The following is a 20,721-nucleotide window of genomic DNA, read 5'->3' as shown; positions in this document are numbered from 1 at the left end:
GAATAAGATCATTGGGTTATCGCCAAAGTGAAATGCATGATTGCATATCAAATTAACCAAATAAATGTATGGTCTGGTTTATTTATTTCATAGAATCTTTGAGTAATCAACAAGACACAAATTTAAAGTGGTCACCAAAATCTTATTATAACCATTCTAAGCAGGTAAATTATCCAGTTCTATTTAGACATTAATAGCATTTTTAGATTACAGCATGACAATAGTGAATTTAGTAACTTTGTCCAATTATTTAGGATTAAATATCTAACTTGTATGTCCTTTTCATTCATTTCTTAGCTAGTTTTGGATACATCTGTCTGTACACTAAGTAAGTCTCTTCTCCAACACCACGCTGGAGCAGGAATGAGGCATTGACAGCAACTGGGGTAGTAGCCCAGGATTCTAGAGCTTTTTCTGGCCATGGAGAACCATGTCTTAATTTTTGGACTGTTAGTTGTGGAAATGTGTATCTCTATAATGTAATGAGATTCTGAAACGCACATACACTCTTTCTTGCAGGTTTTTGTTAATTCCTTTAATGTGATATAAAGAAGGCCATAGCTTGTTCTCTACATCAGTACCTTTCATGTCACATACAGCACACTGCCTGAAAAAGGCACCTTCATTGTATCATTAAATACACAGTTTTAGAATGGTCTTGTCTCAGTTTTCTTTGAAATAAATGTATTGTATTTAATTGTACTAATTTTCACTCTCTCTTTCTTGTGCTGTAAAAAGGTCTGGTCCCCTTCTAGAACCATTCTAAAATCTGGGGAACTGTCTCAAAACAAATTCTGAAGAAAAAAAAAATAATGAAGCCTGAAATCATCACAAGGATCAAATGGAAAGGGAAACATGCTATTAAAAAAGCTTTTAGGACAAAGTTTATTAAATCATAGAAATACACACTGCCAGGATCAACAATGACATATTGAGAACAGACTAATAACTACAATCGATTAGCGTGTGACAGGAACTAGATGGAGCAGGGGAATGCTCACTGGTTCAAATTCCAATTCCAGCTCCCGTAGTTATGTGAAATGAGATGGTGGCCTCAGCCCATTTCCAGGGCCCAGAGCAGAAGCAGTCACACACTGCAATTATTGTCAGATTCCTATGAATCTATAAATTCTGCTGCACACCTCAGTCACTGTCTTGTGACAAGGACAGAAGAAACACGACCAGCTCTCACCACTCCTACAGGAACTACACTGGCTTCCAATTAGTAGCTGTATCATATTCAAGATTTGCTGTCTTAATTTAAAGCCCTTCGATGGAGCACCTCACCTTTTCTAGCAAAGTTCTTGGTCCCTTTACAGCAAGAACTGCCATCTCCCAAAGAAATGGGTATGGAACACACATGGGAAATGTGCAATTCCCACTTTGTTCCAAGTACATGGTACAATCTCCCAATAGATTGCATATGGAGAAGGATCTGCTCAAATTTAGAAAGGGGTTAGAAACCTGGCTCTTTCCTAGCAGTTGACATTTGAAGTTTCCCAATTAATTTTAAGCCTACTTACAGATTTTTATTTTTTTAGCCTTTTAAGAGATGACAATTAGCTTTTTTTTTCTCCTCATATGCTGTTTTAGGATTGTTTTATAGGTTTATTTGTATCATTTTATTATATAATTATTTTTAAAGTTGATATGTAATTGTATTCATTCTGCTAAATTGATTGTATACTGTAAAATGTTTTACTGGATAGTGCTTTGATTTTATATCCAGAAAAGCGATTTATCACATGTAATAAATGTATTTTTTTTCTGATTAGTTTATGTATCAAGATAAATACCAAAACAATTATTGTTACATAGCAGGACACGATATGAGACAGAAAGTCACCAAGATCGCTGAAGATGGAACCAAATATAAGCTGAGCACATAGAACAGCATCAAAAGGAACTGATATCACATGGCAATACCATACTGTAAACAAGTATCATAATATGCCACTGCAGTTTGTCAAAAGTTAAAAAGGCATTTTTTTTTTTTTTTTTTTTAGCTGAAATGCATTTATGCATTGCGATGAGCGTGCTGGTGCCATTAATAACTTACTGTGTCCAAAGCATATGAGTAGATAAATGTAAACACAAAAATGCGAACGGTCAGCAGAGATGTTCAGAGAGAGGAACTGCTTAGTCTCAAAAAGCAAGGCACAAAAATAGGCCCAATAAGGCTGCAGGTATAACTCAAAGGGAAAATCATGAAAACCACAGTCAAGGTTTGTTTTCCTGCTAGGTAAAACACTTATAGAAATGAATACAAACAAGTTATGTATATTCACTTTTCTATTTATTTGTTAACATTTATCAATTGCCCTATTGTTAAAAAAAAAAAAAAGCCACTCACAGCACTGTACAATTATTCTAGTTGACACACAGTTATGCATATGTTTGCTGGTCTATCCTCACGGTATAAGAGCTTATCTTGGCCTACAGTGTGCATAAATATTTTTATAATGTGTTTAATAAACTTTGTCCTGAAGATTACTTACCTTGTCAGTTTCACAATAAACATTTTTACAGATTTGCTGTTTCCTTTTCAAAACAATTCTCCCAGAATAGTGTTTCCCAACTGGTATGCCTTCAGCCTTGATCAGGTGTGCCACAGGAAAGTTACAGGAAAATTGGTTCTTACCTGCTAATTTTCATTCCTGTAATACCACAGATCAGTCCAGAGAAGTGGTTTATGCATCCCTACCAGCAGCTGGAGGCAGAGAACAAAACTTTTGAGGCACTGCTACTTAACTGAGAGTGCCTCCTGCAGACCCTTAGCATTTTTCTGTCTCCAGCAGATGGTAGAGGTGTAAACCAGCAGACTGTAAAGAAAAATTTTAGAAGTGGAAATTTAGAGTAGTTAGCTCCCTGAAGTATTAGCTCCTTTGTGGACCATCCCTCAGGTGGAGCGGGGTGACTGGGGACTTGGAAACCTTTGGCTGGAGCTTGTCCTTGGTTGGCCGGAGGTGCTGATAGCCAGGGGACTGGCTCCCTCAGGACTTCCAAGGACCCCGCCTGAAGATTCACCTATTTGTCAAGAAAGTTCCCTGGTTTTGTGCCTTTACTCTGTTTGGAGTAAGCCAGGGACAGCGGGAGCTGTCGGAGTTTCAGGAGGGTTGGATTCAGGGGATTGCCTTCCTCACTTCTTGCCGGGGACCCAGAGATTTGAGAGAATTTTCAGGCAAGCCGATTTCTAGCGGTGGGACTGTTTTCTAACCGTGGGTGTGATTTGAATGTTTTCTTCTGCGCCGCTCTTGCCACCAACACCCCGGACCTCTGTTTGCAAAGAGGCGTTTTCTTTCGCGCCTTCTCCCGTGTGCCACCAGGCCCAAATTTTCTTCAGTATGCCATGTGTGTGGCCTGCCGGGGTTTTCAGCATGCTGCATCTAGTCTGTAAGGCCTGCGGTGTTTGGTCAATGCTACTCAATAGCCGATCTCTCTGCACTGCTTGTGGGGCAGGGGGAGAAGAGACTTCATTGGGTGTGACCTTAGGGGAAAAAGGCCTTCCAATCATCAGGTGCTGCGGTTGTGAGCCCTGGGAGCATCTTGTCCCGCTGGAGATTGCAGACAGGGGCTAGTGGCAGCCAGACACACCATGGATGCTGCTCCTCCTCTGTTGCCTGTTGTGCAGGAGGAACAGGAGGGGGTGGGGGAGTCAGGGGGTAAGGGACTGCAGATCCTGATGATTTCTTGACAGTTTGTTTTACTTCTCCATAAGGTCTTCCTGGCAAGGAAGGAATTAGGGTCTAAGCGTCCTAAGGAGAGACAGAGTTGTCGGGCTTCTAAACATCCTAAGGTGATGCCCTCTGGCAGGTACGGAGGCTGATCCCAGGGATCTGGGTGATTCCGATGATTTGCAGGAGGACCCAGAGTTGTAGGAGGCAGCTCCAGATATGGACAGGACGTGACCCCTTATTCCTTAGGTGTTGCAGGAACTGGGGGTTAAAGTGTCTCAGAAGGAGTTGGATAATAAGGGCATGAATCCAGTTCTGGATGGACTGCGGGCCCCTCCTAGTGCCTTTCCTTTGCCTAAGAAGATTTGCAAATTGGTGAACCGGGAATGGGATTTTCCGGAAGTGGGTCTTAAGGTTGGCCGGGCCATGGCTAAACTATATCCTCTGATGGAGAAGCCCTTGAAGCTCCTATGGGTGCCAAAGTTAGATGCGACGGTTTCAGTGGTGACCAAGAAGACGACCATACTGGTACAGGGGTGGCCGCTCTGAAGGACTTGCAGGACCACAAGTTGGAGGTTCAGTTGAAGCGGATGTTCGAAGTCTCTGCTTTGAGTCTCCGAGCTGCAATTTGTGGCAGCATGATGCAAAGGGCTTGTTCATGGTGGGTGCAAAAATTCGGAGTAAGCCTCCGCTGGAGACGTTCGTGCTTTCCAGTCGGCATGCTTGATGCGCACTTCGGCCAGAAGCATGGTCTCAGAAGTAGTGGCTCGCAAGCTTTTGTGGCTGCGGAATTAGTCGGCTGATATGTGGGCCAAGGAACAGTTGTGTAATCTTCCTTTCAAGGGAAAACTTTTTGGGGAGGATTTGGATCAGCTGATGAAGACTTTGGGGGAGTCCAAAAGGAAATAGGATAGAGGATAAAGAGACCACCAGGAAAGAGGCGGCCAGGAAGTCCTCCTCTGGTGTGGGTGCAAAGCAGTCTGCTGGATGGCAGCAGTCCTTTCGAGGCTCCCACAGATATTCCAGGGATAGTGCTGGCCAAGGGGCCGGTGGGGGGGGGGGGGGGGGGGGGAAGTCCTCATAATGAAGCCAACATCACCCATTCCTCCATAGAAGTGGTAGGGAGCAGATTGTCCAGCTTTTACAAAGAGTGGGTCAAGATTACCTTGGACCACTGGGTGCTGGAGGTAGTGCATGAGTTACGCTTTAGAATTTTCACGCCCCCAACAGGGAAGCCTTTCTAGAATCCCACGTGGCCTCTCAGAGCAAGCTACAGGCGGTGTGGGGAACTCTGCAGAGGCTTTTGCAGCTAATTGCCATAGCTCCTGTCCTGTGGGAAGAGCAGGGATGGGGCAGGAATTCCATTTATTTTGTGGTGCCCAAAAAGGAAGGAATCTTTCGGCAATCCTCGATTTACAGAAGGTCAACAGGACCCTGAAAGTTCCTTGTTTTTGAATGGAGGCATTGTGAACAGTGACTGCTGCAGTCTGCAAAGGTGAGTTTTTAGTGTCCCTGGATCTGACGGAAGCCTATCTACATATTCCCATTCGAAAGGACCATCAAAGGTTTCTTTGGTTCATGGTGTTGGGATGGCACTTCCAGTTTCAAGCTCTTCCCTTTCGCTTGGCCACAGTGCCATACACCTTCACGAAGATGTTGGTGGTAGTGACAGCCACCCTTCAGCAGAAAGGGATTTTGGTTCATCCATATCTGGATGATTGGCTTGTTCATTGAAAGACGGAGGAGGAGTGTGTGCGGTCACTTCAGCGAGTGTTGGACACCCTGTGGTTGTTTGGGTTGGATGACCAATATGGCAAAGAGTCACCTAGTGCCGACCCAGACGGAGTATCTGGGGGGGGTGTTCGATACCCAGAAGGGTAGAGTGTTTCTCACTCTGGACAGGTTGACAAAGTTGCAAGTACAGGTGAGACATGTTGAGATAGTCAGGGCCGACAGCCTGGGATTATTTACAGATCCTGGGGTCCATGACTTCCATATTGGGCTTGGTTCCGTGGGACTTCGCACACATGAGACCGTTACAGAATGTGCTTTTGTCCAGCTGGAATCCCGTGTCGGAGGAATATCTTCCTTTGCTGCTTCCACAAAATTCCAGGTCCAGTCTGTCGTAGTGGCTTTCGCGGCCCGATCTGGAAATCCCGGACTGGGTGGTGCTAACCATGGATGCCAGTCTCAGGGGCTGGGGAGCTGTGTACCTGGGGAGGATGGCCCAAGGGCTTTGGTTGGAGTTGGAAAGTTCCTGGTCTATCAATTGTCTGGAAACAAGGGTGGTTCATCAAACTCTGAAAGTCTCTCTTCCCTAGGATGGTTCGGGTGTTATCGGACAATACGACGACAGTGGCATACATCAACAGGCAAGGAGGGACAAAGTCATGCAGTGGCTCTGGAAGCCTGGCAACTGTTTGTCTGGGCGGAGATTCATCTCGAGGGAATAGCAGCCTCCCCTGTCGCAGGTGTGGACAACTTGCAGGGGGATTTCCCCAGGAGACAAGTTGGATCCGGGGGAATGGGAATTGTCCCTGGAAGCTTGAGATCGCATCTGTGCCAGGTGGGTGTTCCACAGTTGATCTCATGGCGACTCGAGCCAATGAAAAGACGAGATTTGTCAGTCGCAGAAGAGAGGTCGGCGCAGTGGGCCTGGATGCTCTGGTGTGTCCTTGGCCATCTGGGATACGTCTGTACGTGTTTCCCCTATGGCCACTGGTCAGGTGCGTTCTGAGACGCATAGAGTCTCACCCAGGGCCTGTGGTTCTGGGGGCACCAGAGTGACTGTGATGCCCGTGGTTTGCAGATCTGGTTCATCTCGTGGTAGAGGAACCTCGCAGGCTGGACCATCTACCATGCCTGCTTCGTCAAGGACCCGTATTTTCGAATCGGGAGGATCAATTCTGTCTCGCAGCTTGGCTTTTGAGAGGCAGCGTCTGCGATTGAAGTGTTATTTGGATGCAGTTATTTCTATCCTTTTCCAGGCCCAGAGGTCTCCTACATCGCAAGTGTTATATCCGGGTCTGAGGGTTTTTGAGTCGTGGTACCTTCCACGGTGGTTGGATCCCCTAAAGATGAACGTTCTCAGATTTTAGCCTTCTTACAGGAGGGTTTGTCAAAGGGCTTGGCCTATAACTCTGCGTTCAGGTTTCAGCCTTGGGTTCCTGTAAGGGCAAGTTGCGGGGTAGGTCTGTGGCCTCGCACCCAGATGTAGTTCAGTTTCTGAAAGGGGTAAAGCATTTGCGACCGCCGGTTCAGAAGTTGTGTCCGGAATGGAGCCTAAACTTGGTTCTGCGAGTGCTCTGTGGTGTGCCCTTTGAGCCTTTGAGATGCGAGACGCTGAAGAATCTCACGTTGAAGTCGGTGTTTCTGGTGCCGATTTGTTCTGCCCATAGGGTTTCGGAGTTGCAGGCTCTCTCCTGCTGGGACACTTTTTTACACATTTCTAATGATGGGGTCACATTGTGAACGATCCCCTCCTTTTTGCTGAAGGTGGTTCCTCTTTTCCTGTTAATCAGACGGTGGATCTTCCAGCCTTCCCGGAGTGGTCTGAAGATTCCCCGCGGGAGAGGGAATTACATCTTTTGACGTGTGTTGGATTCTCTTGCGATATATGGAGGTCATTAATCCTTTTCGGGTTCCTGCCCAGTTTAGGGGTGCTTGGGTACATCCTACTTGTCTGGACTGATCTGGGTATGTACATGAAAGGAAAATTGGTTTTTACCTGCTAATTTTCGTTCCTGTAATACCACAGATCAGTCCAGAGACCTTCCTCGTCGATGCCGAAAGACTGTGTTTTTCTGCTTGTCGTCGTAAAATTTTTCTAACAGTTATATTCAGTTGTACATAAGCTTTTGGTGGTCTGGAGGTGACAGAGGCTTCAGCGCAGGGCTTTCAGCCCTGCTTTTCCTGTTTGCCCTGGTGGGGGACTCGACTCACTGAGTGTTCAGAGCAGAAGCAGTGAGGTGCTCTGCTAGCCACATGCAGCAGCCAAGGTAAGTAACTGAACCGGCTGCCTTTATCACGCTGACTTCTCCCTTCTCCTGCACTTGTATATAGAGGGAACTGGTCCATAATTAAAAGTTGTCTGTCTCAACACCCTCTCCGTTAATTTTAAAATCTGGAAAAGGGACTGGTGAGGCTTTCAGTGCTTCTCTAGCTCTTCTTTTAACAATACAAGTCCTTTCCATGTCTGCATTGCCTGCCCTTGGAATTCGGTGTGCCACACTATATTTTTGTGAATGTAGATGTGCATTGAACAGGTTGGAAAATACTGTCCCAAAATATTTAACATTTTTCTCCTAGTTTTATTCTTGGAACACTTAACAGGGAAGTTTGCCAATCAAATCACAAATAAAATTGACAGTTTATATTTTACTATAGCAAATAGCAGCAGCCTTGTTGTCCTGTGCATTACTCTTTATTTACCAAATGAGGCTTCACTTGTTGATCCACATGGGTCATAAGTCACACATGGAAACCACAGTCTAATCAAGGTCTGTTTAACTTCTTTCTGCAAAAACATGTATGTGGCCACCTGTGGGGATGAATGGCTTGTCAGCATGTACTGAGCATCTAATCTTTATAAAAACTTCCAGAGGCATGAAAGAATAATGTTATTGTCTAATTATAGTTAGGTACAGGGAAATAAAGTGCCTTATACAGGTCTCTACACTTTCTAAGTCAATTTTCTTCACCTTCGAATAATTTGTCGATTAAAATCTTATTTGCACATATCTGATCTTACCTTGCTCTCTTGTGCATTAGTAAAATTGATTCAGTAATTCCTAAATACAAAGAATTACAGTAATTAAATTAAAAAGATTACAGTTATAGACCACTTCAGCTAGGATCATTAAAACTTTATCTAAATTTGACCATATCTCTCCTGTTCTCAAAACCTACATTGGCTTCCTCTATGTTGACAAATTCTGTTCAAAATACTTTGTTTGGCCCATAAAGCAATCTCTAAGGGTCTCTCTGAATATTTGTTTAACTTGTTGATTCCTTATCAATCATCACGATGTCTGAGATCATTCCAGAAAGGTGGTCTTAGGTTGCCCTCTCCAAAGGAAATTTATCTAGAGGACACCCGGCAATCTGTATTCCAATCTCAGGCACCTGTGCTCTGGAATCTTTGCCTCCTCTTGATATTTCCTTGGAAGGTAATTATTTGAAATTCAGGAAACTGGTGAAAACTTTTTTTTTTTCTCCAAAAATTTCTGAATAAATTTTGGCAAGTTCTGATGAAATATATCTATGGCTTGTGCAATTTATTATTGTTTTTAAAAGTAGATGTTTTGGTTTTTTCCTTTGTTTTTGTTGTTCGTTTTTTTGGTATAATGGTTTATTACATTGATTTATTCTTTTTAATTTTCGTTGTGCGCGTTTTGGTGTCATTTTGGGGATTGGTTTGTCAAAAATAAATTACCATTATGTATGGAGTCCATGGTAGAGGGTTCTTAGGTAGCATCACAGGAATGTTTCTGCTTAATTAAATGTTCTAACCCAGTGATGGCGAACGCCAGTCCTCGAGTGCCACAAACAGGTCAGATTTTCAGGATATCAACAATGAATATGCATGAGAAAAATTTGCATGCACTGCCTCCACTGTATGCAAAACTCATGCATATTTATTTGGCAACTTTTATATACCGACATTCGTGGGTACATCATATCGGTTTACAAAGAACTAAGGGAAATACAGAGAACAGGGAGGGGGGGGGAGCAACAGTAACAGGAGCTTAACAAGGCAAAGTGCAAAAGGTGCAAAGAAAATTAAATAGATACAAGAAATAACATTATATAAAGTGGTATAGAATACAATAAATAAATAACATAATAATAATAAGATGTAGATTGTTTGGGCGGAAGACCTGGGAGACCTATGCTGGGAAAGATTGCTTAAAGAGCCAGGTCTTTAGGAAAAAGCTAAAGACCTGGCTCTTTAAGCAGGCTTTCCTAGCATAGGTCTCCCTCATTGTGGATAGCCTGAAAACCTGGCCTGTTTGTGGCACTCGAGGACTGGTGTTCGCCATCACTGCCCTAGACAACCACTCCTAAATGTAAACAAGGCCCATGAAAATTTCAAGATGCCTAGTTTCCTTCTTTGGCACAAAGTATGGTGGCCATGTTAGTCGACTTCAAAACAAACAAACTTAACAGAAACATGGGCTTTCTCACTCCCTATCAGACAAAGTCTGCTGCCTCTGTTTCCTTATTATCCCTCATCACTCTCACACTGTAATGTAATCTATGATTCACTTATATATTTAAACATTTATTTATAGACCGCTCAAAGAGAATCTCCTGCTGAACAGGATACAAAATAACAAATTAATTTTGTTTTGGGTTGATGAAGGGAGTATAACTCCCAAAAGCCAGTCAAGAAATATATTAAGTTAGTTCAATAAGAAGCTATTACTTTATATTGTTTATTAACCTTCATATTTAGTTCTTTGGTATAAAACTTTGCAGATGGCTATAACTACTAACCAATGACGGGACAGCTTTCAAAATGCTTAATGACATCACAATGTACTCTGACCTCCCTGAGATTTGACCCATTTACTCACAGGCATATGAAAAGTGTGATCCAGGGATCACAGGATGCTCTACCTGTGGCAGAAATATGAATGAAAGAGGAGTGGTTGAAAAGTTATTGGTGGGAAATGGACATGATAATGTTTTAAGGCCAGGTTCCTTGTTTAAATGTTTAAAAAAAACAAAACAAAACTAGGCTAATAAAGAATGTTTGGAATAAACCAATCAATCCACGCATAGTTCCAGTAAAACAGAAGTTTCAGAAAATGCAACTTATACATTACATTATACAGGTAAGGCTTGTAGTTTCATTATTTTAAGAATTTACAGGGAAGTAGTCTGAATACCACCACTCCTGTTCCATCATTTCTGCAATAGCTGGCCCATACTTTCTTCTTTCAGCTACTACTTATATTAAGTGAGCTCTATAGAAATGGCTGTAATAGACATTTTCTCCGTTTACCACCGATTTCTATTTGTATTGCAATAATTTTTGGAACATGATAGAAAATGTGTTTGGTATTCCAGGTGGCCAAAATGTATAATCACTTTCCAAAAATGATTCCTGGCAGGAGGAATCTAGGACAGTAGGACACCAGACTACTGTAATGGGGACCCCTTCCTCCTGGCACAGCAACACACCTAATCACACTTGCCACTTTGTTTTGGTTCTTGGCCAAAAACGTGATTGATTCCTCCTCCCTGGACTACATCCATAATGGAGTGCAAATATATTCAGGTCCTTCATCAAATTGGCGTCGCCATCATTTATGCAAGCTCTTCCGAACCTTGCCTCAACTTTGTTTGGTCATGATTCTTGCTACGCATCTCTTCACATCTGCATCAGGGTGCTGCAGCAACAATGCAAGTCTCTGCGAGTACTCGGACTCGCCGAAGAATAAAGAAAAAAGGGACTCTTCACTGTACTGACAGTGACCGGCAGAGCTCAGTTGGCTTCTCAAGTTATCATTCAGGTTTGCTACAAACGTCAGGGCACGGAGGAGAACATCCACGTGCGTATGGCTGTCAAAGAGGAAGATCAGCAATGGAGGTGCCTGAAAGATAACATTTCAAAAAGAAAAAAAAAAAAAAGTGTTAGCTGTTGAATTTTTTTTTTTTTTTAACTGCCCCAAACCCACAGAATGATGCCTGCGCTGGTAGAGTTGTTAAAGTGTGATTACTAACAGGGAAGTAGGCTGCAGCCTAACTTACCATGCTAGGGAAGTGGGCACATGCCAAAACCTTTATCCCAGCTATTATCTGTCATTTAAGCTTGCAGAGGCTGCACCTTTTTTCTTTTATTGGAATGGTATTACTTAGATCAGGCTCATGAATTGCAGCTTTACGAAAAGTCAGGAAAATGCTTTATACTGTGAATCATCAAGTGATTATTTTCAGTTTGTAATCACAGTATTTGTGCTGACTTGTCTACATAATTCTGATGGGACTGCAAAATTATGATGGCATTTAAAATCTATTGTCAGATGGAGAACAGGCAAATCTTTGCTTCTTGCTGTCATGCTGAATGAATGAGATCCCTCCAGTGCTTATACTAAGCAACATACCAATTCGCAGGATTTTCTTTTGTTAATTCAACTGAAGTTCGTAAGGAGGGAAAGCAGGGGACCAGGGTTATGTCAGATTGGCTGGGGTAGGCTTGCTGCAAGGAGAAGTGGCAGGGCTGGGCTGAAGGCACATACAGGAGGAACCGGGTGACATCAAGTGGCTGTGGGTGGGGTGAGGGAGGATTTATGGCAGGGAACGGAGGTAGGCAGAGGGCCAGATAGGTTGCACACAGGCATATGGTATGGTGCTGCAGCTCACTTCTACCTCATAAGAATGGCCACCTCAGTCTCTGCCCAGTGAACAATCAAAGCTATGGAATTTATTGCCAAAGAATGTGGTCAAGACTAGTACCAGAGTTTAAAAAAGATTTTGATAATTATTAGCCAGATTGGTGTCCTTCTACTTCTTACTGCTAGGAGAGAGCAACATGGAACAAACTTTCCTATAGGAATCTGCCAGTTACTTCCAAATGACCTAGACTAGCCCTCAATGGAGATGGGATGCTGAGCTTGATGGACTACTGATCTGACAACATGGCACTTCATATAGTGCTATTAAACACAGTACTAAATGCTTCTGCACTGTTAAGATTGCAGAGCAATGGTTAATCAAAATATCACTGCCAATGACAGAATTTTTATTTATTTATTTAAAAGTATTTATATACCGTTTTTAAAAATAGAGTTTTTGTCAAAACGGTTTACAAAAGAGGTAAAACCAACAAAATTAAAATAAATTGGAGAGAAAATACATAAAAATGGTATAAAGCTACGTAGGTAGCTCAATTAAAACAAAAGTGCTTTAACTTATAACAAGAAAGGAAATTTATGCCTTGAGGGAAGAGCAGGGGGGAAGGAAAAAATGGGCCAGGGGTATGAAGTGTGGGTGAAAAATATCACTTAGTAGAGTAAGTAGGAATAAATTGAACTTAATTATCATGAAGATATTTCACCCTGTTAATAAAAATGTACTTTTGTACTCTGGCAAGTACTCTAAAAAGAGCTAAGAAATACCAGAAGACTTTACCTGGACACTAAGAAGATCTTTTGTCATAGCTGGGTTTGCTGACAAATTCACAAGTACTTTCAGCACATGAATCTGAAATGAAGGGAACAGTACTCGTCAAAGGTTTCACATGCTGCAAAATGCTGATCCTCTCTTCTAGTAGGGGATACATTGCCACAGGAGCTTGTAGCAGCTGTCAAATGTCAGGTCCCTGCAGCACTCAGATGTAATCACTGTTAAGTTCATACAGCTAACAATCCAGGCTCATCCGGCCATACTTCAAGAGATGTTAGCAAGATGCTGCTGCAAACAATCTAGCCATGGGGGTCTTCATCTCAATCAGTTTACACAGAAATCTAAGAGATCCGCATAACTATAACTCCCCCTTATCAGCTGTCCTCATTCTTTCACTGACGATTATACAAAAACAGAAAGGTAAAAAGTGATCAGATTTCCCTTATTTTGATCTGACATCTTGTTTTTTTCAGTTCCACTCAATCGATTCAATACAAACTTTTGGATTTGAGTCCCAAATATTTGTTGGCAGGTTTAACTTTTTGTGCCAAAATAATTTTCTACATCTTCAACTATTCTCTTCCTAGAGTCCACTCCCTAGTTATCCAGGTTGTATTCATGGTTCTCCATGTAGCAGGGCGATACCTGAATGAGGCTTTGAAAAGGATCAGCACAACAATGTCCCTCCTTTTGCTAAAATTCAGAAGGTGGAGGTGACTAAGTAGTCTTACAAGTTACATAATTTCACTGCTAACTGAACTGGCTAAACATTTGTCTATCCTAGTTTATACACTGATTTTCTCTTGCATTGAAACAGCAAAATTAGGTTTTTTGTCTGCCAATTTTCTTTCCTTGAGTTCTACCAGACCAGTCCAGACAGATGGGGTTTTTCTCCCCTACCAGCAGATGGAAACAGAGAATGAAAGCTTTGGCAGAAGCAGCCTGCTTAAGGGACTGTGCCACCTGCAGCTTTTCAGTATTCCCTTCCCAAAACAATCTGCCCCTGCGAGCAAGGGTAAATCCGAACAACTTAAAAATCTTTGGTAAACTCATTACTAAAAGGGTCTCAACACTTCAGAACCACATCTAGTTATGTTCTGTAAAAATATATATAAATCAGTAGATTATAGGACCAAGAACGGGTTCTATACTGGTCTGACAGGACTCAAGGAAAGAAAAATAGAAAGTAAGAAACAATTTTACCTTCTTATCGTCCTTACCAGACCAGTCCAGATACACAGGATGTACCCAAGCCACCCCTAAACTGGGAGGAACCCTGATAGTCCTGCCCTCAAGATGCTTGCCCCAAGGATGTGGCATTCCGAGCCCACACATCCAGATATTGTATTCCTTATGCGGGCATTGAAGACCCAGTAGTGGCCCTGTGAAATGTGCCAGAGACCTTCTGGAACCATTAACCCAATGCAACTGTATGCCAAAGCAATAGCCTCCTAAATCCCGCTAGCAACCATAGCCTTAGAGGCCTTTTTTGTTTGCGTCCACTAAATAGCACAAAACATTATTTGACTTGCAAAAATCATTTGTCATATTCACCAGTGTTCTGCACCTATCCAAAGATTGCAGGTCTTAAAGACAGGTAATTCCACAGATTGTTCCAAATGAAAAAGTGGATGCCCTTTCAGTAAGAATTGACATCCCTTCCTCCAAGATCCTCCAAAAGAAGTCCCTGCAAGACAAGACTGTAATTTTGAGACACGTCTTGCTGAACAAAATGCTACCAGAAACATCGACTTCAATGTAAGATCCTTCAGTGACGCTGTCCTAATGGGTTCAAAGATTGCCATCCTCAAGACTTTCAATACCCGATGGAGACTCCAACCTGGGACAAACTCCCTAACCAGAGGTCAGAACCGTATAACCCTTTCAGAAACCTAGCCACATCAGGATGGGCCACAAAGGAATTATTCCGAATCTTTTCTCTAAAACAGGAAAATGCTGTCACATGCAATCAGGCAAAAAGGAAAGAACATCTAGGATTGATACCTGCAAGAGACAAATACTAGCTTCCTTAAACCAAAGCTCAGGCACCTTCCAAAACTAGTCATAAAGCAATGACGTGGACAAGGTCATGGGGCCAGATAAAGTACATCCCCGGATACTGAAGGAGCTCAGAGATGTGCTGGCAGATCCGCTGAAAGACCTGTTCAATAGATCCCTGGAAATGGGAGTGGTGCTGTGAGATCGAAGGAGAGAGGTGGTGGTCCCGCTTCACAAGAATGGGAGCAGAGAGGAGGCTGGAAACTACAGACCACTTAGGCTCACCTTGGTGGTGGGAAAATTAATGGAGACTCTGCTGAAGGAAAGGATAGTGAACTATCTACATTCTGGTGGGTTGCTCGACCTGAGGCAGCATAGATTCACTAAGGGAAGGTCCTGTCAGACAAATCTGATAGATTCTTTTTGATTGGGTGACTACAGAATTGGATCAGGGAAGAGTGCTCGATGTGATTTACTTGTATTTTAGTAAAGCTTTTGATACGGTCCCACATAGGAGACTCATGAACAAAATGAGAAGCTTGAGACTGGGTAATAAAGTGGATTGCAAACTGGTTGACTGACAAGAGACAGCACGTAATGGTAAATGGAACCTACTCTGAAGAAAGAACGATGTTAAGTGGAGTGCCACAGGGATCAGTTTTGGGGCCGGTTCTGTTCAATATCTTTTGAGCAACATTGCAGAAGGGATAGTAGGTAACGTTTGTCTATTTGTGGATGATATTAAGATTTGCAACAGAGTGGACACGCCTGAAGGAGTAGAGAAAATGAAAAGGGATTTAAGAAAGCTTGAATACTGGTCGAGGATTTGGCAGCTGGGATTCAATGCCAAGAAGTGTAGAATCATGCATCTTAGGTGTGGCAATCCACAGGTCCTTGGTGAGGCCTCTCCTGGAGTACTGCATTCAGTACTAGTGCCCATATCTCAAAAAGGATAAAGACAGGATAGAGGCAGTCCAAAAAATGAGCGACCAAACTGGTGTGGGGTCAGCATCAGAAGGCTTATGAAGAGAGACTGAAGGATCTGAATATGTATATCCTGGAAGTGAGAAGGTGCAGGAGAGTTATAATACAGAACTTTTGACACCTGAAAGTTTTTAATGATGCACAATCGTCAAACCTTTTCCACTGGAAAGAAATCAATAGAACTAGAGGTCATAAAATTAAATTCCAGGGAGGATGACTCAGAACCAACGTTAGGAAATATTTCTTCACAGAGAGGGTAGTGGATGCCCAGAATGCCCTTCCAGAGGAGGTGCTGAAGAAAAAACAGTGAAGGAATTCAAAGGGGCATGGAATAAACACGGTGGATCCCTAAAGGCTACAGAATGGAAATGAAGAAGAAAAAAAGGTGCATGGGGGTAACTTGCTGGTGTGGTGGTTGCTAATCTTAACAAATAAGCCTTGATATTGTTAATGCAACTCCATCATTTCTCTGTGCTTCAACAGCAGTGAGAAAAGGGGATTCAGCCAGCAACCAAGGAGGGCCTCAACATTTACGATTTGGGGAACAAATAAACATGGGGGCAACTTGCTGATGTGGTTTTTACTACCCTTAATCAACAAGCCTGATACTTTTGATTCAACTCCAACATTGCTCTCTACTTCCATGCAAGGGTTAAGGGAAATTGGATTCAAATAGCATCCACTGAGGGCCCTGACTTTTACGGTCTGGGAAACTGATAAGCAGGGGGTTATAGCCTGCACAGTAAAACAGATACTAGCATAAGGATAAACTTGCTGGGCAGACTGAGTGGATCATTTGGTCCTTTTCTGCCGTCATTTCTATGATGTTGATCACTTTCCAGCCTGAAGCAACATGAAAATCACTTCTTCAGAGTAACTCATACACCTTGACCTCCTCCTTTCAAAAGCCAGACTGTGAGACAGACATGAAACTGCCACTTGCAGACCACTGGATTCATAAGCAATAACCTTTGAACATGATTAAACCCCAAGAGTCCCTGATCCTGCTGCTGAACTAGATCCACAAACCATGGCCTCCTAGGCCTTCTGGAGCTTTGAGAACCACCAACCTTTAATGACCCTGAATCTTTTGAACCACCCAATTTATCAAAAGTCAAGAGGGGGAAAACACAAGAGAAGGACCTCCTAAGGCCACACCGGAGACAGGATGTCCGGACTTGTGGACCCTGGTTCCTGCCATCGACTGAAAACCACATACACTTGGCACTGTTTTTCGAGGTTATCAAATCCAACTGGGGTTCCCCCCACCTGGACTGAATCAAAGAGAATGCTTCCTCTGACAGATCCCATTCTCCGTTAGCCAAGGTGTGTCTGCTCAGAAAATCTGCCTGGATATTCTCCACCCCAGCAATGTGCAACACTGACATCGACCACTGGAATAAAGACTTCAACTCTGCCAACACAATGGCACTCCTGGATCCTCCTGGCTGCCTTACCGCTTTATCCCTGGGCCAGCAGTAGAAACTCCAGCAAGGTTCTTCTGACAGCCCTGGTCTCTAGAAGATAGTATAACTATGACTCCCCTTTCGTTCTTTGGATCACTTCCTGCCTAATTACCATACAAATGAAAGCCCCATAAGAAGTAAACTGTGCAGTGCTGTGTTGCTTTATTTTAAAGTACTTTAATGGCAGCTGTACAAAGTCCATTATTTCATTTCCAAGTAGCAGTAACTCTCCTTAAATCCTTCATGCTGCTGGATTCCCTTCTCCACTTGCAATTGCTTTCCCAGACATGTGAATATATTTTCTAACACCCATACCCAATGTGGCTTGCAGAAGTAAATATTTCAAGCATGCATTAAGCCAAGGACATGACCCTCATCAGCATTTCCAAAAAAAAAAACAGGCCTGAGTGGCATTCAATTCTGCCCCAGACATTTTCAAAAGCACATTTGGTGCGTCTTTAAGAAGATCAAGCAAAGCATTACAGTTCCTCTCTTCAGGAGAGGACTAATAAAGAGTAAAGAAAAAGCAATACAGACTGCAGCCAAGACTACACTTTGCAAGACTTTATCCATTCAACCAATGTTAAAAGCTTTTTCTTATACCATTAGTGTTACAACTTAGATTATTAGACAGACTAGTGTCACTGACTTTTTGTTTTAAATGGACCATAAAAACAAGATTAAGGTAAAAACAATGGAGGAAGTGAAAGCCATGGGTTTCCTAGCGCTTTTGAACTTTAACCATAATGAAGTTATCATGCCCTTCACTCCCCCCAGAGAGAGGAACGGATTGAACCACTGCTATCATGCTTTCTGCCTTGGTTAAAAAGCACTAAATATTAAGAAAAGAAATTTTAAAAGTGGGAGATATGGGAGGGGAAAGAAGAAAATCACTATGCATGAGAATTAATTATTATACATCAAAGCTCAGGTTCCATCATAAATGGGTAGAGGTCTTTAAGATCATGAGAGGTCTTGAACGAGTAGATGTGAATCGGTTATTTACACTTTCGGATAACAGAAGGACTAGGGGACATATTCCATGAAGTTAGCAAGTAGCACATTTAAGACAAATCGGAGAAAATTATTTTTCACTCAACGCACAATTAAGCTCTGGAATTTGTTGCCAGAGGATGTGGTTAGTGCAGTTAGATTAGCTGGGTTCAAAAAAAGTTTGGATAAGTTCTTGGAGGAGAAATCCATTAATTGCTATTAATCAAGTTTCTATTCATATTGCGCTTAATATGGACTGTAAAAATTCACAATACCAAGGACTGAGCAGGAGGATGTTGGGTGTTTATTTCACCCAAGGCTTCCTGGTTTACAATGCCTATTTTTGTACAGTGGCAACATCATCTGTAAGAGATCTGAAAAGCAAGGCATGGAACAGCAGAGGTTTGTTTGTAAATAGACACAAAAAGGAGATTAATTAGTTGCTCTTTCTGACCCAAGCTTGAAGCAAGGGACTATATGATACACTCATTTAGAGAGATTTTTTTGAAGATATACTCCTAATTAAATTATATTAAAAGATGTGCAAATGGACAGTAGCTACAGTTGAAGCCTTGATTGAAACTTGTGAGCAGCAGTGTCAAACTTCAGCCACTGTGACTGTGCTTGATATATGTGCACATATTTTTCTTTATAAGGAATGAAACGGTGCCAGTGCCCCAGCATAGCTGAGTTTTACTCCAGAAGAAAATATGCATACCAATTCTATTCATATTGTGCTTAATATGTTTTTTTTTTTTAAATATTTTATCGTGAGTTTATGTATGTTTTGTTTTGTTATACCCTGCCCAGCCCATGGAAGGGCAGGTAACAATTTTAAATCAATCAATAAATAAAATTTTGCTGTGCAGTGCTTTTACTAATGATATTTTATAACAAGCAGACTGCAAAGCATGCTAAATAAAAATTATGGTTCATACATAACACCTTTGCCAACATGCTTTATACACAGAACACAGATTATCACACTGCATTCATTTTATCTCTCTTGGAGAACCTTTTTATTGAATTTAATACATCTGTGACTAGCTTTTGAGACCTGTGCTCTCTTCATCAGGTCAGTTTTGGCCTTGACCTGATCAAGGAAGCAGAGCTCTCAAATGATGGTCAAATCTGTATTGTTAGTCCATTACAACAGAATCACCCAAGGCTTGTTTACTGATCTTTATCAAAACTGCACAATTATCTACCCTGCAGAAATGACTGGAAGAGCTCATGCCTATTAAGAGATAGGTCTGAGGCACCACCTTGTGGCACTAGGATATCATGTATTAATAATTTTAAAGTTTAAGAAGGGCCCTGAATTGTGGAACTTAATTCATTTGGACATTACGATTGAGTCAAATTTCTTGACCCTTTAGGAAAAGGGTGAAAGCCTGGTTATTCCTGGGGGAGGAGGGTTGAATTTGGGTGATAGTAATTGGGTAGATTTTCTAATGTTTAATTGGGTAAGAGTGTTGCTGCTGGTTTTAATGATTTTTTTTTTATTACTGCATATTTATGTTTTGCACCGTTCTAGTCAGTATTTGCTGAGTGTAGATTATATAAAAGTTGGAAATAAATAAATGGTTTTATTCACACCCTGACTTTTGTCTATTGCAGGATGTTATATGTTGCCAGGGATTTCCTACTGAATTGGATTTAATTAATACCTGAGGAAGAAGAATCAGTGGGAGAAGCAGTATTTAAACCAAGGCTTTTCTGGTTCTCAGCTTGCTGCTCTAACCATTGGGCTACTACACTTTATGCATACAATGGAGACTAAACCAGGACTGGGCCACTTACTCAACCAGCTGACTGGGGTTTCTTGCCACACCCAATAACCTGTCTAGCCAAATAAGGTTTCAGCACTGCCCAAGGTTTCCAAGAGTTCTAGTAGCAACATAAGGAATATTAACTTTAAACAGATACATAAGGCAAAAAAGGGATTAAATCAGCACAGGTTTGCCTTTTTCCCTATAGACACAAAAGGGGAGAAAAGCTTTAGGTTCCCATGTTAGTATCTATTCACTCCCACATCAGAAAAGAGCTACCTAAAGAAGAGGAGAGACAAAAGAGAGACATTTTAATACCTGAAAGGAATTTGTGTACAAGAGATAAGCCTTTTTTTCCCCCTCAGAAAATGAGGTGGATGCATGGAACACCCTCCTGAAAGTGGTGGTAGAAGCTAAAATAATAACAGGCTTAAGAGACATAGAATAAGTACAGAGGATCCTTATTTGCAAAAAGTGAAGCGATAGCAGAAGCATTTCTCAGGAGCACGTTAGTGTCAGGGCTACCAAAATGGTTAATAGCGGAAATGCAGGTGCTCATCTAGCCAGGTCTGCCTGGCAGGTTATGCAGGGGATATAAGAGGCTTGATGTTCAGGCAACAGCCACACTGGCTCTGGTTGCTATTTAGACAGTCATGAGAAAGAAGGGGGGCTGGGTGTGAGCTAAGTAAAGGATCTTATATG

The 20,721-nt window shown here is 42.1% G+C and overlaps 1 protein-coding gene across 2 annotated transcripts in view; it reads right to left on the bottom strand.

The window, feature by feature from the left end:
- Nucleotides 1–1,956: 1,956 nt before the first annotated feature.
- ARMC10 (armadillo repeat containing 10) overlaps nt 1,957–20,721 on the bottom strand; it is a 40,474-nt gene continuing 21,709 nt past the window's right edge. The window contains exons 5-6 of one of the 2 annotated variants that reach the window (XM_029617150.1): nt 12,813–12,884; nt 1,957–11,275 (exon numbers count right to left, since the gene is read on the bottom strand). In XM_029617150.1, coding sequence (XP_029473010.1) covers nt 11,015–11,275; nt 12,813–12,884 — 333 coding nt within the window. In that variant the 3' untranslated portion in view covers nt 1,957–11,014. The remainder of the gene's footprint in view (nt 11,276–12,812; nt 12,885–20,721) is intronic. The other variant, XM_029617151.1, reaches the window with a different exon arrangement.

This window comes from Rhinatrema bivittatum, chromosome 9, assembly GCF_901001135.1.
Source record: "Rhinatrema bivittatum chromosome 9, aRhiBiv1.1, whole genome shotgun sequence".
Lineage (NCBI taxonomy): Eukaryota > Metazoa > Chordata > Amphibia > Gymnophiona > Rhinatrematidae > Rhinatrema > Rhinatrema bivittatum.
This window is presented reverse-complemented; position numbering and strand designations above follow the sequence as displayed.